This window comes from Oryctolagus cuniculus, chromosome 16 (genome assembly GCF_051225735.1).
Source record: "Oryctolagus cuniculus isolate XC-2025 breed Fujian yellow rabbit chromosome 16, ASM5122573v1, whole genome shotgun sequence".
NCBI lineage: Eukaryota > Metazoa > Chordata > Mammalia > Lagomorpha > Leporidae > Oryctolagus > Oryctolagus cuniculus.
This window is the reverse complement of record NC_142882.1, coordinates 63,315,909-63,332,147: the sequence shown is the minus strand read 5'-3', so window position 1 is coordinate 63,332,147 and position 16,239 is coordinate 63,315,909. Positions and strand designations below refer to the sequence as shown.

Sequence of the window (16,239 nt, the reverse complement as noted above, 5' to 3'; positions counted from 1 at the left end):
CCTCCAGAAACGTTCTTACCTGTAAAGGAGATCACGATCCTCAGAGCCAATGCTATCGCCAGACTCAGCTCGAGGGACACGGGTTCTTTGGAATTTTCCTGGTTTTGGACTTTCATCACTTATGCTAGTACCTTTCAGTTCCAATCTAGGCGAGGAGACTAAACCCTGCACAAAAGCACATCAGTTATAAGTAAACTCTATGGATGATTACCTTGATTCTAAATAATTCATTTAATTTTAAGACAATAAATTAATTCTTCATTATTCAGAAACAAGTATCCAATAAGACAATTGATCCATAGTAAACAAAGCAAACTAAAACAGGCTCCTAAAAAATTGATAAACAACAGTAAGAAAACAACTGAAACATTGGTAACTCTTTAAAAACATTTCTAACTAATTTTCTAGGACATGCGCTGTGGCGCTGTGGATTAAGCTGCCACCTATGACGCTGCATCCCATACTGGTGCCCAAGTTCGAGTCCCGGCAGCTTTGTTTCTGATCTAGCTCGCTGCTAATGTGCCTGGGGATGCAGTGGATCATGGCCCAAGAACTTCGACCCCTATCACGCACATGGGAGACCCAGTGGAGTTCTAGGCTCCTGGCTTCAGACTGGCTCAGCCTTGATCATCATGGCCATTTGGGGAATAAACCAGCAGATGGAAGGCTTCTTTGTCTGTCTCTCCCTGTCTCTCTGTATCTCTTACTTTCATATAAATAAAAATTTTTTTTAAATATTTCTAACTAAACCAATCTATCTCCAGAGTTGCAGATGCCACTTAGATTGACAGCTTCAAACAGTAGTTAGCTCTCAATAAATGTTAGCTATACATCTGGTGTTAGTCTAACTCATTAATATGAAAAACATTCACATCTACCTCATGGGAAAGGTGCTACTGTTAAACTCATTTATGAGATGAGGGAACTGTGTAAATAATCTAATAAAAAAATCAGTAAATGACAGAGTCAGGACTTGAGCCCAAATGTCTCATATTAAATTTTCTTTAAAGATTTATTTATTTATTTGAAAGTCAGAGTTACACAGAGATAGAAGGAGAGGCAGAGAGAGGAAAGTCTTCCATCCACTGGTTTACTCCCCAATTAGCCACAATGGCCAGAGCTGCGCTGATCCGAAGCCAGGAGCCAGGAGCTTCCTCCGCATCTCCCACATGGGTGCAGGGGCCCAACGATTTAGGCCATCCTCTACTGTTTTCTCAGGCCACAGCAGAGATCTGGATCAGAAGTGGAGCAGCCAGGTCTTGAACTGGCACCCATATGGGATGCATGGCACTGCAGGCAGCGGCTTAACCCACTACGTCACAGCGCCGGGCCCCTCATATTAAATTTTAAGTCATGCTACTGTTTGAACTTTGTCTAAGGTCAACAGAAAACCACTGAAAAGTTTTAAGCTCTTGTTTCAAAGAATTTTCATCAGGTTTGTAAAATCCCTCTGGCTACAGAAAGCCACATGCTTATCAACCAGCAAGAAAAAAAGGGCAAACCCTGCTACTCTTTAGTGTATTTATGTCAGGGACCTGCTTACATTTAGTCTTTTCTTACCTCAGAACTTACCACACCAACTGTCTGTGCTAATGGAGCAAGTAGAGACATTGAGGAGATATTTAATGCATCTTCCTGTTCTGCTTCCTCTTGATCCATCTCCTCTTGGCTCTTTTCCACATCTAGTTCACCTTCTTCTAGGACATCACTGAAGATGTCATTAATTACTTTTGAACTATTGATATCATCATCATCCACATTCATCTCAACTTCACGTACCACTTCTGAAAAGTATTGCAAATAAGTAGATACTGTGATTCAGACCCGTAACAACTAAAGGTACAGCAGAGTAGACCTAACATTCAGAAGTTTACTGGATTAAGAGGGGAAAGCCTGAAGAAAAAGCCCCTTCTAAACAAAATAGCAATAAAACAATACTAATACACAAAAGCAAGATAATTCTCAAAGTTCTAAAGACATTTTCTAAGATATGAAAGTTGGATCTACTAAAAGCCAAATAAGTGCTTTCAATTCAAGAAAGTATAAATTAAGAACTAAAATTCTACATGACAGCCAAAAGCTTCAGGTTTTCCAAAAATGTCCTTTCAAATTACTCTTTTTCTGTTGTTGGAAGCTGCCCTTTCACAAAGCAGTCAGTAATAGGAAAACATTAATGTCACGTAAGGTAGGGTTCACAGATAAACTTCAGGGGCTTCTGAAGCTTATAACAGTATCTGCAGAAGAGGTGGGGGGGCAGATTTCCCCTCCCTGTGAAAGTGAGTGATGATCTTAATCAGCTTTTCACAGGGGTCTATGACCTAACAGTAACTGTTAACTGTACCACATCCTTGTGGAAGTTAGAGTACTTCTTAATTTAAAAAAAAAAAAGAATCATAAAATTAATATATTTTGAGGTAAATAATACTATATATATCCAAGTTATATGCTTCTACCAATCTATTAATTCTTACAGTATACCTAAGTTAATAAGAAATAAAGATTAAAACCAACCAGTCTGATGCTCAATCTTTGGATCTGATATTACTTTTAAGGACTTCTCCTCTTCTAAAAACAATGTTATTTTCAAAGGGCTAGACTTCGTCATTTTGCTTTCAGTGAAACCTAAAAAATTTTAGGAAAGGTCATTTTAACATACATAAGAATATAGAATTTTTCAAGGAAAATTTGAGAGACACAGAGAGTAAGACAAAGAAAGGGACCTCCATCCTCTGGTTCACACCTCAAATGCCTGCAACAGCTAGAACTGGACCAGGCTAAAGCCAGGAGCAAGGAACTCAACCCAGGTCTCCTATGTGGGTGGCAGAGACCCAACCACTTAGGCCATCACAGCTGCCTCCCAAGGTTTACATTAGCAGGCAGTCGGAGTCAGGAGCCTAAACCAGGTATCAAACCCAGGCACTCCAATGTGGGACACAGGTATCTTAATCACTAGGCCAAATGCCTGCCTTAGAACCCAGAATTTTTAAATTAAAGATCTAGGGTTTTTTTCTCATTATAAAACTTGGCATTTGTTTTAAAATATTTAAGTCTATAAACAGTTGAAGGAAAGAACCATCCAAAATACTGTCCTCTCAACTTTCTCTTCCTCCTCACCTTCTTGGGGACAATAATATTACCAGGTAACACATTGCTTGTTTTTCATTGTATATATACTTTTGTTTCATTTTATTAGAAAGTGATTGATTGTACTACACATACTACTCTACAATTTGTTTCCAGTCAATAAAAATCACTTAAACATTGGAATAGAATAAAACTACCTTCAACTTAATAAAGGCCAAGTCTGAAAAGCCCTCAGTTAACTTTATACTCATTGATGAAAAACTGAATGCTTTCCCTCTAAGATCAACAAGACAAAAATACTTGCTTTCATTACTTCTTCAACATATTACTGGAAGTCTTAGCCAAAGGACAAGAAAAAGAAATAAAAGGCATCCAATTAAAAAGGAAGTAGCAAAATTATCTCTGTTCATAGATGATTATCTTATATGTTGAAAATGTTAAAAAAAAAAAAAAAAAGGAGAAAGAACAGTCTCTTCAACAGATGGTGCTGGGAAAAGATCCCTTGTGTGCACGAAACGAGACCCTTACCTACACCTCACACAAGAGCACCAAGATGACAGCATTCAGCAATGCGCACTGGGAAAACTGGATATCCACATGCAACATAATGAAGTTGCACTCTTATTTTCCATAATATATAAAAAGTAACTCAAAATAGAATAAAGACCCAAATGTAAGGCCCAAAACTACAAAAACTCATAGAAGAAAACATAGGGGAAACACTTCAAGACATTGGTATAGGGAAAAGATTTTTGGATAAAGACCCCCAAAAAACAGGCAACAAAAGCACAACTGGATAAACAGTAGTATATTAAACTAAGAAACAATCAACAGTGCAGAGACAACTGACAAAATGAGAAAGAATATTTGTAAATTATTGATCTTACAAAGGATTAAGAACCAACAACAACAAAATAACCCAGTTAAGAAACGGGCAAAGGATCTGAATAGACTACTCAAAAGAAATGCAAATGGTTAACAAATATACGAAAAACTGCTCAATAAAGCCACAATGAGCTAGAACAACTATTATCAAAAGAGCAAAAAATAATAAATGCTGGCAAAGATGTGAAGAAAAAGGAATCCTTATATACTGGTGTTGGAAATGCAAATCAGTAGAGCCTTTATGAAGAATATGGAGGTTCCTCAAAAAATTAAAAATAGACCAAACCTACCATCTTACCCAGCTATCCCCCTTCTGGCTATATATATGAAGGAAATAAAATCTGCCTATCAAAGGGATACCTGTACTCCCATGTTCATTTCAACAATAATTATAATAGCAAAGACAGGGAATCAACCTAGCTGTCCATCAATCCACGAATGGATAAAGAAAATATGGTACATATACACAATAAAATGTTATCTAGCCATAAGAAAAGAATGAAATCCTGACATTTTCAGCAACATGAATGGAACTATGGAACTGGAGATCTTTATGTTAACTGAAATAAGCCAGACAGTGAAAGATAAACACCACATGTTCTCTCATATGTGGAAGTACAAAAAAAAATTAGTAGTTGATCTGAATTTAGAATAGTGATTAGTAAAGGCTGGAAAGGGTAGGGGGAACAGGGATTCTACAGGTTGGAAAATAGGTATCAACACAGTCAGGAAGAAGTATTTAGTTCTAGTGTTCTACCCTATAGGAGGTGACTATAGTTTATAACAATGTATTATATTCAATACAGAGAACTAGTAGGAGCTGGTAGGCTACAAATACACACAAAAACGATAAGGGTTGGGCTAGTTGCCTGATTTGATCAGTTTATGCAATGTATATGGGTTGAAATATTGCATTGTACTACATTTTTATGAGTATTACATGTTAACCAGAATTTTTTAAATAATTTAAAAAAAATGATTAAGGTGGGGGCTGGCACTGTGGCATAGCAGGTGAGGCCACCACCTATAATGCTGGCATTCAATATGACCACTGGTTCGAGTCCTGGCTGTTCCATTTCTGATCCAGCTCCTTGCTAATGTGCCTGGGCAAGCAGTAGAGGATGGCCTAAGTACTTGTGCTCTTACTGCCCCTATGGAAGACCAGTATAAAGCTCCTGGCTCCTGACTTCAGTCTGACTTAGCTGTTGCAGCCATTTGGGAAGTGAACCAACTGATGGAAGATCTCTCTCTGTCTCTCCCTCTCACTGCAACTCTGCATTTCAAATAATAAATCTTTAAAAAAAAAGACTTTAATTGACCTAAATGACCCTCAGTAAAAGACTATTTAAATTAATTGTTAAATCCATGTAATCAAATATTGTATAGCTGACTAAAAGAATAAGGTAGCTTTGTAATGACATTTAATACATCACACTTATATTTGAAAAATTTTATTTTTAAAATTGTGGTACTGGATGGGCATTGAGGTACACTGGATTAAGCTGCCACTTGGGACTTAATATATCCCATACCTGAGTGCCTGTTCAAGTCCTGGCTTCTCTGCTTCCCATCTAGCTCCTTGCTGATGTATCCTGGGATGCAGCAGATGTTTGGGAAGCAGGTGCTTGTGCCCCTGCAACCCAGGATAGGGGCCTGTATGGAGTTCTAGGCTTTTGGCTTCAGCCTGGCCATTGTAGGCATTTGGAAGTTAACCAGTGGATGGAAAATCTTTCTCTTTCTCCTTTCCCATCCCTTTTTCCCTCCCTTCCCACTCTTTCTCTCCCTCTCTGGGTTCTGCTTTTCAAGTAAAATTAATAAGCATTTTAAAAAATTGTGGTTGAAAACATATTACATAACAATTACCACCTTAATGATTTTTTAAAAGACTTATTTATTTGAAAGGCAGAGTTATAGGGAGAGAGAGAGAAAGAGAGAGGGAGAAGGTGGGAGGGAGATGAAGTGAGAGAGATCTTCCATCCAGTGATTCACTCCCCAAATGGCCAAGGCTGGGCCAGGCCAAAGTCAGGAGCCAGGAGCTTCTTTCTTCGGAGTCTCCCAGGCGGGTGTGGGGGCCCAAGCACTTGGGGCATCCTTCGCTTCCCTCCCAGGCCATCAGCAGAGAGCTGGATTGGAAGTGGAGCAGCTGGGACTTGAACCAGTGGTCACATGGGACACCAGCATTACAGGCAGCAGCTTAACCCCTTGCGCCAATGCTGGCCCTGCCAATTAAAGTCTTATTACCACCATAAACAGCATTATAATGAATTTTTTCTTTTTTTTTAACTTTTATTTAATGAATATAATTTCCAAAGTACAGCTTATGGATTATAATGGCTCTCCCCCCCCTATAACTTTCCTCCCACCCCCCCGCTCTCTCTCCCCTTCCATTCACATCAAGATTCATTTTTGATTCTCTTTATATACAGAAGATCAGTTTAGTATATATTAAGTAAAGATTTCAACAGTTTGCACCCACACAGAAACACAAAGTGAAAAATACTGTTTGAGTACTAGTTATAGCATTAGATCACAATGTACAGCACATTAAGGACAGAGATCCTACATGAGGAGTAAGTGCACAGTGACTCCTGTTGTTGACTTAACAAACTGACACTCTTGTTTATGGTGTCAGTAATCAACCTAGGCTCTAGTCATGAGTTGCCAAGGCTATGGAAGCCTTTTGAGTTCACCGACTTCGATCTTATTCCCACAGGGTCATAGTCAAAGTGGAAGTTCTCTCCTCCCTTCAGAGAAAGGTACCTCTTTCTTTGATAACCTGTTCTTTCCACTGGGATTTCACTTGCAGAGATCATTCATTTAGGTGTTTTGTTTTGTTTTTGCCAGAGTGTCTTGGCTTTCCATGCCTGAAATACTCTCATGGGCTTTTCACCTGGATCCACATGCCTTAAGGGCTGATTCTGAGGCCAGAGTGCTGTTTAGGACATCCACTATTCTATGAGTCTGCTGTGTATCCCACTTCCCATGTTGGATCGTGCTCTCCCTTTGTTATTCTATCAGTTAGTATTTGCAGACACTAGTCTTGTTTATGTGATCCCTTTGGTTCTTAGTCCTATCATTATGATCAATTGTGAACAGAAATTGATCACTGGGACTAGTGAGATGGCATTGGTACATGCCACCTTGATGGGACTGAACTGGAATCCCCTGGTATGTTTCTAACTCTACCATTTGGGGCAAGTCTGATTGAGCATGTCCCAAATTATACATCTCTTCCTTCTCTTATTCCCACTCCTATATTTAACAGGGATCACTTTTCAGTTAAGTTTCAACACTTAAGAATAATTGTGTATTAATTACAGAATTCAACCAATAGTATTAAGTAGAACAAACAGAAAAAAATACTAAAAGGGATAAAGTATCAAGTTGTTCATCAACAGTCAGGGCAAGGGCTGATCAAGTCACCGTTTCTCATAGTGTCCATTTCACTTCAACAGGTTTTCTTTTTGGTGCTCGGTTAGTTGTCACCGATCAGGGAGAACATATGATATTTGTCCCTTAACTATGATGAATTTATTAAAACACATATCTTTGCTTAACAGTTTAAGAATTCATCTCATTAAAAACACTTGAAAAGATGAATTACTAGCATGCAGATGAGGGCGTTTGGAAGAGAGTTAAGCTGCTGCTTGGGACGCCCACATCCCATATTAGAAGGCCTAGCTGGAGTGCTGGTTACTTCATTTCTGAGCCAGCTTTCTGCTACTACACACAGTGGGAGGCAGCAGGTGATGGCTTGAGTACTTGGGAGACCCAGACTGAGTTCTGGGGAGTGAACTAGCAAAGCAAATATCTCTGCCCTTCTGACTTTCAAACAAGATGAAAAGAAAAGGAAAAGAGCATGCACATTTTAAATTCAATAAATACTTCTGAATTTTTCTTCAAAAAATGTAGAAATTACACACTCTTCAAGAGTAAGAGGTTTCACTCTAGAAAGATAACTAAGGCAGAAGCACATTGCAAGGTTCCAAATGAAAAAGTGGAGTGGAAATAAGGAAATGGATGATTCTCCACCACAGCAGTATTTCTGCTTTCCAATCCAACTTTGAAATCTGTGGTAGACTGAAAGCCACATTTTAAGAGAGGCAGAAATAGGAAACACTGACCTGTAGATTCTGTATTGGAAGTTTTCTCTGGTGTCTGATTTTCTGTTACCTTTTCTGTTACTGGAAGTGACGGGGTATCTGAAACAACTTGATGTTTCCTGAGGGGAGTGTTTTGACAGGATATTTCCTGCAAAAAGTACATAAGGAGGTAAATTTTATTTCTCAAAGATATAGATTTTATCATTTTACACATTACTGAATGAAACAAGATAATTATTAAACATTATTCTATGTAAGTTTACTCAGAATAAGACTATGTACAGGTCAGGGCCCATCCTTGTTCAGAACACAACAAGCCCTCCATGCTGGTTCATATTCTTGGTAAACGCCCAGTATGTAAAATTTTTATTAGAAACTAGGAGCCAAGAAGAGTGAAATTTCACACCAGAGTTCAGTTTTAGATAAAATAATTAAAGTGAAAGTCACAAATGTGAAAAATGATTTCCCCTGTGTCACTTATCTAAACTGACACCTGTATAATCTGGTGACAGTTCCTTCTTAGTCCTCACTCAGATAAAGGAGAATTACATTATTACCTAATTCACAGTAACACTGTGAGGATTCAATATTGTGTTAAAGGTACCAACAGAGGCCTGGCATATTAACTCTTATAATAGCCTTATTACCTTTACCTTCTACACTAGTCTCAGCTGCACACTACTCTGTGCTGTCTCCCAACGAAGTCAAACTCCCCCCACAGCCCTCTCCAAAAATACATTAATGTGCCCATCAAGCCTCTTCCACTCCCACAACCTCATCCTCTGCACTATGTATTTCCCCACTTTCTAGTCCTAACAGAAACCTCACCTCTGTGACAAAAGGACTTACCCTGCAAACTTCTGAAATAAAGACTCTTGTCTCTCCTAATCCCTGCTACCTGAAAGGACAACCTCTTCCTTGGGTTCTAATAATATTCCTATGCTCTTATTAAGCCTTTAGACTGCTCCTGCTCCTTTGAGGCACAAGTCATCTATTCACAGTGCACTCCCCATCCCACTCCAAATCCTTAGTATCTGTGAATAACCCTCTGCATTCCCCCAACATTTCTCTAGTTCAAGACCTGCCATCACCTGAGTGATAAAAGTAGCCACAAGGACTTTCCAACAAAAACCTCGGCTTCTCAGTTGCATGAAGAATTCAGTTCCAAAGACTTTCATCACCACTCCAACTTGGCCACCATTTGAAATCTGTTTATGCTCTGAAATCCTAAACTCAAATATCCCATGCTCACCACATCTCCAATCACTTCTAGCTTTCTTGCTCAGGAATTCCGACAGAGCCTGTTTTGTGGTCTCATGAGGATCTCTGGCCATCTGCTGCTTTTCTTCCTTTTGTCTCTGCGTATATCTTTACAGCTTCATCTAGGCAAGACATCATTACCCTTTACTGCAACCATTATCTTGCCAGTATCTTCAATCTCCTCACCTCAACCATAGCTCCACTCATCTGGCAAAACCTAACCTACAACCAACCCAACTTCTCCAGTTTATATCCAGGCTCCTTAGATATACCTAGAGAAATCACAACTTTGGAATTTGGTTTCACTATAAATTTAGGTTCTCAGATCCCATCAGCACCTCATAGACACTATTCCATATTTCTTTTATTTCTGAGTCAGCCATCTCTTCCATCCTCCAGGAAGTATTTCGTCTGCCACCATCCTTTTCCTAACAATGAACAAAACATTCTGCCATCATAGGTCTATCAATCCCCACATCACTTCCCTTCTTCCTTTTTTTTTTTAAAGGTTTATTTTATTTATTTGAAAGACAGTTACATAGAGTGGTAGACCCAGAGGGGGGAGGGGTCTTATATCCAATGGTTCACTCCCCAATTGGCCACAATGGCCAGTGCTGAACTGATCTGAAGCTAGGAGCTAAGAGCTTCATCCGGGTCTCCCACGTGGGTGCAGGTGCCCAAGAACTTGGGCCATCTTGTACTGCTTTCCCAGGCCATAGCAGAGCTGGAAGGAAGTGGAATAGCCAGGACTCAAACTGGCACCCATATGGGATGCCAGCACTGCAGGCGGGGGCGTTAATCCACTGTGCCAGAGCACTGGCTCCCCTTCTTCCTTCTTAACACACCAGCAGATTTCCTCATCAATTCTCTTTCTTTCACAGTCCTTTAAGTTCATCCAATCTCATTTCATCCCATCAATTATCACCTTTTCCTCCTCTATCTTCAACTTTTTACTAGCTCTTTCCCATCAACAAAAAATTGACTTGAAGTCTCAAAAAGACAAAACAACCACAAACCATACTTTGCTTTCTCATTCTCTCCAGCCATCACCTCCCTTGTCTCTCCTCTTTAGAACAAAGGTCTACAAATTGCCTGTATTCACTGGTCCTGCTCCTCACTTCTCAAGCCCTCTCCAACCTGTTACTACCTGCATTCTGCCCTACCAGCTCACTAAAACTGCTCCTGCAATGTTACAGCATGCTCCCTCAAAGTCCAGAGGGCTCCACGTAACCCACATTGGACAACACTTGACAGGATCAACCACTCCTTCCTTCTCAAAAGGCTTTTTCTTCCCTTGACTTTAAGAACAGCACACTCTCTCAACTGTATTTTTCTCCTACCTCTTTGACCCCTGAGCTTTTGGGGGCCAAAGGACCCCAGAACTCTTAATTGTGTTCAGAATTTTGTTTACATGTATACACGCCACTGTCTGGAAAGGAATTTAACAGACTAATCAGGAATTATTTAGTACAAAATAGTTTAAGAACCACAGCCCTCTACTCTCCAGAGATGCTGGAGGAAAATCATGAGAATGACACACTGGCAATCAAGTGAAGAAGGTTCAAATAGAAGCGCGATCAAGAAGCAAAAGGCTAGTGCTAACAGATCAAATTCAACAACTGAAAAATGACCACTGAAGAAATGTATCAGGGTGATGGTCTGCGGAAGGCTAGTGGCAAAAGCCTCAATTTTTTTTAAATGGGGGGGGGGGGGGGCAGCACTGTGACACAGCCAGTTAAAGCCCTGGCCTGAAGTGCTGGCATCCCATATGGGCACCGGTTCAAGTCCTGGCTGCTCTACTTCCAATCCAGCTCTCTGGTATGGCCTAGGAAAGCAGCAGAGGATGGCCCAAGTCCTTGGGCCCTTGCACCCACTTAGGAGACCGGAAGAAGCTCCTGGCTCTTGGCTTCAGATCGACTCAGCTCCAGTCGTTGCAGCCATCTGGGGAGTGAACCAGCAGATGGAAGACCTGTCTCTGTCTCCATCTACCTCTCTCTGTAACTCTGCCTTTCAAATAAATAAAATAAATCTTTAAGACAAAAAAAAGCCTCAGTGAAGAGTGTCCAAAAGAGAGGAAGAAAAAAAACTGGAAGTAACAAGTACAGCCAACTCTTGTGAAAAGAAGACAATGAGGCCGGCGCCACGGCTCACTAGGCTAATTCTCCACCTGCGGTGCCGGCACCCTAGGTTCTAGTCCCGGTTGGGGCGCCGGGTCCTAGTCCTGGTTGCTCCTCTTCCAGTCCAGCTCTCTGCTGTGGCCCAGGAAGGCAGTGGAGGATGGCCCAAGTGCTTGGGCCCTGCACCCGCATGGGAGACCAGGAGGAAGCACCTGGCTCCTGGCTTCGGATCGGCACCGCGCACCAGCCGCAACGCGCCGGCCTTAGCGGCTACTTGGGGGGTGAACCAACGGAAAAAGGAAGACTTTTCTCTCTGTCTCTCTCTCTCTCTCACTGTCTAACTCTGCCTGTCAAAAAAAAAAAAAAAAAAACTGGGGAAAAAAAAAGGCAATGAAAGGAAGGTGCAAGAGGGTGTAAGTCGACAGGTAATAAATAGCCTATGTATGCCACACTGATGGCAAGGATCAGCACAGTGCTTTCATCCTTCACAAACTTATTGAGCTCCTACACTGAGTCTAGTTCTACTCTAGGCAGAAAGAACAGCAATGCAAAGGCAAACACATCTGAAAACACGGGCACATAGTGTGTATGGTAGGACTGAAGCACACCCGTAGAGGAGAACTGGGAAGGTATAGAGTGAGGAGTGATTCTGCATGCCAAGCTATGCAGATCAAACATTTTCTGATTTCAAGTAAGTGAGCACATGAATATTTGCCTGTGAAAAATTATTCTCTGTAGGCAATAAATTAAGACAGATTGGAGGCCAGCGCCACGGCTCACTAGGTTAATCCTCCGCCTTGCTGCGCCGGCACACCGGGTTCTAGTCCCGGTCAGGGCACTGGGATTCTGTCCTGGTTGCCCCTCTTCCAGGCCAGCTCTGCTGTGGCCAGGGAGTGCAGTGGAGGATGGCCCAAGTCCTTGGGCCCTGCACCCCATGGGAGACCAGGAGAAGCACCTGGCTCCTGCCTTCGGATCAGCGCGGTGCACCGGCCGCAGCACACCGTCCGCGGCAGCTATTGGGGGGTGAACCAACGGCAAAGGAAGACCTTTCTCTCTGTCTCTCTCCTTCACTGTCCACTCTGCCTGTCAAAAAAGAAAAAAAAAAAAAAAAGACAGATTGGAGAGCAGCCAAATTAGAGACAGGGTGTCCCATGCAAAGCTATGGTAGTGACTACAGTAATGGCAGAGGAAAATATGGCAGACAGACAGCTTGGTAACAGACTGAAAGAGCTTTTCCCTGGAAGCATGTGTTTACACGTATGTGTGCTAGGGGAAAGCAGATACGGAGGCTTACTAAACAACAGGGAGGAGACAAGGAAGAACTCCCAGATTATCTTAAATGAGGTATATAGTTAAGTCACAAGTGAAGACACAGACTCCAAGGGGAAGATACTGCAGCAAAATGTAGAGGCCTCTAGTAGTCAATATAGACTGGATTTCAGGAGCGAAATCAGAACAGCATGGACAAGCAACTTCAGAATTCTATGCTTGGCTGAGTCGAAATCTGGATATGGGTACAGAAAAGATATCCTGGGGCAAGTGAGGCAAAAATAACACAGAGGTCAGAACTCCAGAAAACATGATTTGTTAAGCAAGAGAACTGATGGAAAAAAATAAAATCCCCAGCATCAATCAAGTAGATATTTCTTAAAGAATGCTGTTAAATTTACTTAAGCTTTCTACTGCTCTCCACCATAAATGTAATTATTTTAGTTTAAAAATAAATCCTAACAGTCCTCTGTACATAGTAGGCATGTAAATGTAATAGAACACAGTTTATAAGTACAGATTTTATTCAAGGCTGAATAATGAAAATTAGCAGGAGTAAAGAGAATTCTGGTATGTAGTGACTAAATGGATTACAAAGAAGTCTAAAAGTATAATATTTGAGAAGAGGCAAATAACCTTGGAGAAAAGCAAATTCTAAGAAATATTTTAAAACCAACATTTAAATAAAAGTTTGGAAAATCTGAAACTATGAATGAAAATAATTTAAATTTGATTTTAAAGTCATCAAAATAATATGATGAAAAATTTCACTGAAATGGGAAAATATCACAACAATTCAAACATACAATTAAGGTGTATTATATATGGGCAGTATCATTGTTATTTGAAAGGAGAAAGTGTATAGGGAGTTTTTTAAATAATACAGAACTACAAATTAGATCCCAACACTCCTTTGGTATCAAGTTCGCTTTTATATTTCTTGTCTACCTTACCTGTTTGGTTTCTGGTTGTTTGCTTCCTGAGTTTTTGCCTTTTTCTGCACTCCATAAATTGCCCTTGTCAAATCGGCCACGAAGACATGCCAGTTCTTTCTCTCTTTCCTAAACCACAAAAGCTATATTTTATACAAAAGCAAATAGCATGTTTAAGAATAACAAGCACTGCTACTACTGACACTTTGTTTTCATTTTCTTTTTCTTTTTTTTTTTTTTGAGATATACAACAGTCATACTTTTAATATACTTAACTTTGCAATGAGATTGTCAGAGACCCCACAGAAATTTCAGAAATTTGTTTTCACAAATAACACAAAAAATATGCAAGGCAGCTGCAATCTGGCTTACAAACACTTCTATCTGTGGAGTTCCAAGGTGGTGTAATAACAACAAGGCATTCTGCTCTAGGCTAGGTGAAAATAATTTTTAAAAAAGTGAAGAAAGTGTATTCTCAGTTAAGTTGGAGGGAAAACTATAGTGGAGAGTCTGTATCACTTTCAAACTTAAAAAAATGCATGATACACAAAGAACGTGTGGGATGTAGAACAACACTTCCAATTTGAACTTAGTGATCCAGAGACTAAGATACTATTTATCTCAGTCAAAAGGACTAGTATCAGAATTTAGATCCTGATTTCTAGATTCCATGCTAAGACCATAAAATAAATAATGTTAAAGGTGGTGAGTCATACCTGTTTGAGCTGTTGCGCTAAATGGGTAGTAGATGAGCATGCATTTTGCTTAAATAATCTCTCTTGGATGGCCTTTGTATTTGGAGTGATAATGGGGGTTCTGTGGGGTGTGCTACGAGCTGGACTTTCTTTGCTGTGTTCCTGACAACGCTCTCCAAAGCGTTCCAGGAAAGGCTTAATTCCTCCTCCTCCTCCTGCAGAAAACACACATATTTTCAGAGGTAATTCAAAATAAATAATAAGTATAACGTTTATGGAAAAAATCTATAATTATAGTTCAAAATGCTTTTCAGATAAAAAAGATTTGTTTATTGGAAAGTCAGAGTGACAGAGATGGGAAAAGAGAGAGAGAAAATCTTCCATCATCTGCTGATTCACTCCCCAATTATCCACAACAGCTGGGGCTGGGACAGATGGAACTCCACCTTGGTCTCATATGGTGGGAGGTAGGAACCTAAGTGCTTGGGCCATCATCCATTGCCTCCCAGACACATTAGCAGGAAGCTGGATCAGAAGCACAGAGTAGCCAGGACTGAGACCAGGTACTCTGATATGGAATGGGGGCATTTCAAGCAATAGCTTTACTGGCTATGCCATAACACCTACCCCAGAATGCTTTGATTCCAATAGGAATATTCATTCAAAAAGTGAACACTATGAAAATATTTCAGAAATACATCAAATTGAGAAACTTCTGCACTGCAAAAGAAACATTCAGCAAAGTGAAGAGGCAACTGAAAGAATGGGAGAAATTATTTGCAAACTATGCAACTGATAAAGGATTAATATCCAGAATATATAAAGAGCTCAAGAAACTCAACAACAACAAAACAAACAATCCAATTAAGAAACGCAATTTCCAAAAGAGGAAATCAAACGGCCAACAGATACATGAAAAAATGCTCAGGATCACTAGCCATCAGGGAAATGCAAATCAAAACCACAATGAGGTTTCACCTGATTCCCCTTAGAATGGCTTGCATACAAAAATCAACAAACAACAAATGCTGGCAAGGATCTATGGGGAAAAGGTACCCTAATCCACTGTTGATGAATGTAAACTGGTATGGCCACTGTGGAAGACAGTATGGAGACACCTCAGAAATCTGAATATAGACTCACCATATGACCCAGCTTTCCCACTTCTGGGAATTTTCCCAAGGGAATGAAATCAACATATGAAAGCATTATCTGTACCCCTATGTTTATTGCAGCTCAATTCACAATAGCTAAGATATGGAATCAACCCAATGCCAGTCAACTGAATAGATAAAGAAATTATGGCAGCCAGTACTGTGGTTAAACGAGTAAAGCCGCTGCCTGCAGTGCTAGCATCCCAGTTTGAGTCCCGGCTGTTCCACTTCCCATCCAGCTCTCCGCTATGGTCTGGGAAAACAGAAGACACACAAATGCTTGGACCCCTGCACCCATATGGGAGACCCAGAAGAAGCTCCTGGCTTCAGATCGGCCCACCTCCAGCTGTTGGGGCCATTTAGGGAGTGAACCAGCAGATGAAAGACCTCTTTCTCTCTCTCTTTCTCTGTTCTCTTTCTTTTAAATAAACAAATAAATCATTAAAAAAAGAAACTATGGGATATGTACACAATGGAATACTATACAGTGATAAACAAAAAAATCCTGTCATTTGCAACAAAGTGGATGAAACTGGAAAACATTGTATTTAGTGAAATAAACTAGTCCCAAAAAGGAGAAATACCATAAGTTCTCCCTATCTTTGCTAACTAATAGAGCACCTAAAAGCTCATCTATAGAAGTGAAATTGACACTTTGAGATGCAATGACTGAACAACCTTTGTGACTGTTCAGGAACTCTTTTTTTTCCATACTATTTGTTAAATTCTTTACTTAGCAT

At 40.3% G+C, this 16,239-nt stretch overlaps 1 protein-coding gene across 2 annotated transcripts in view; it reads right to left on the bottom strand.

Annotated features, from left to right (window-relative positions):
• The window catches only part of ANLN (anillin, actin binding protein), a 64,517-nt gene that overhangs the window by 29,565 nt on the left and 18,713 nt on the right, over positions 1 to 16,239 (bottom strand). Inside the window, exons 6-11 of one of the 2 annotated variants that reach the window (XM_008261644.5) lie at positions 14,367 to 14,560; positions 13,672 to 13,779; positions 8,094 to 8,220; positions 2,512 to 2,622; positions 1,561 to 1,784; positions 20 to 165 (exon numbers count right to left, since the gene is read on the bottom strand). In XM_008261644.5, coding sequence (XP_008259866.3) covers positions 20 to 165; positions 1,561 to 1,784; positions 2,512 to 2,622; positions 8,094 to 8,220; positions 13,672 to 13,779; positions 14,367 to 14,560 — 910 coding nt within the window. The remainder of the gene's footprint in view (positions 1 to 19; positions 166 to 1,560; positions 1,785 to 2,511; positions 2,623 to 8,093; positions 8,221 to 13,671; positions 13,780 to 14,366; positions 14,561 to 16,239) is intronic. The other variant, XM_089316108.1, reaches the window with a different exon arrangement.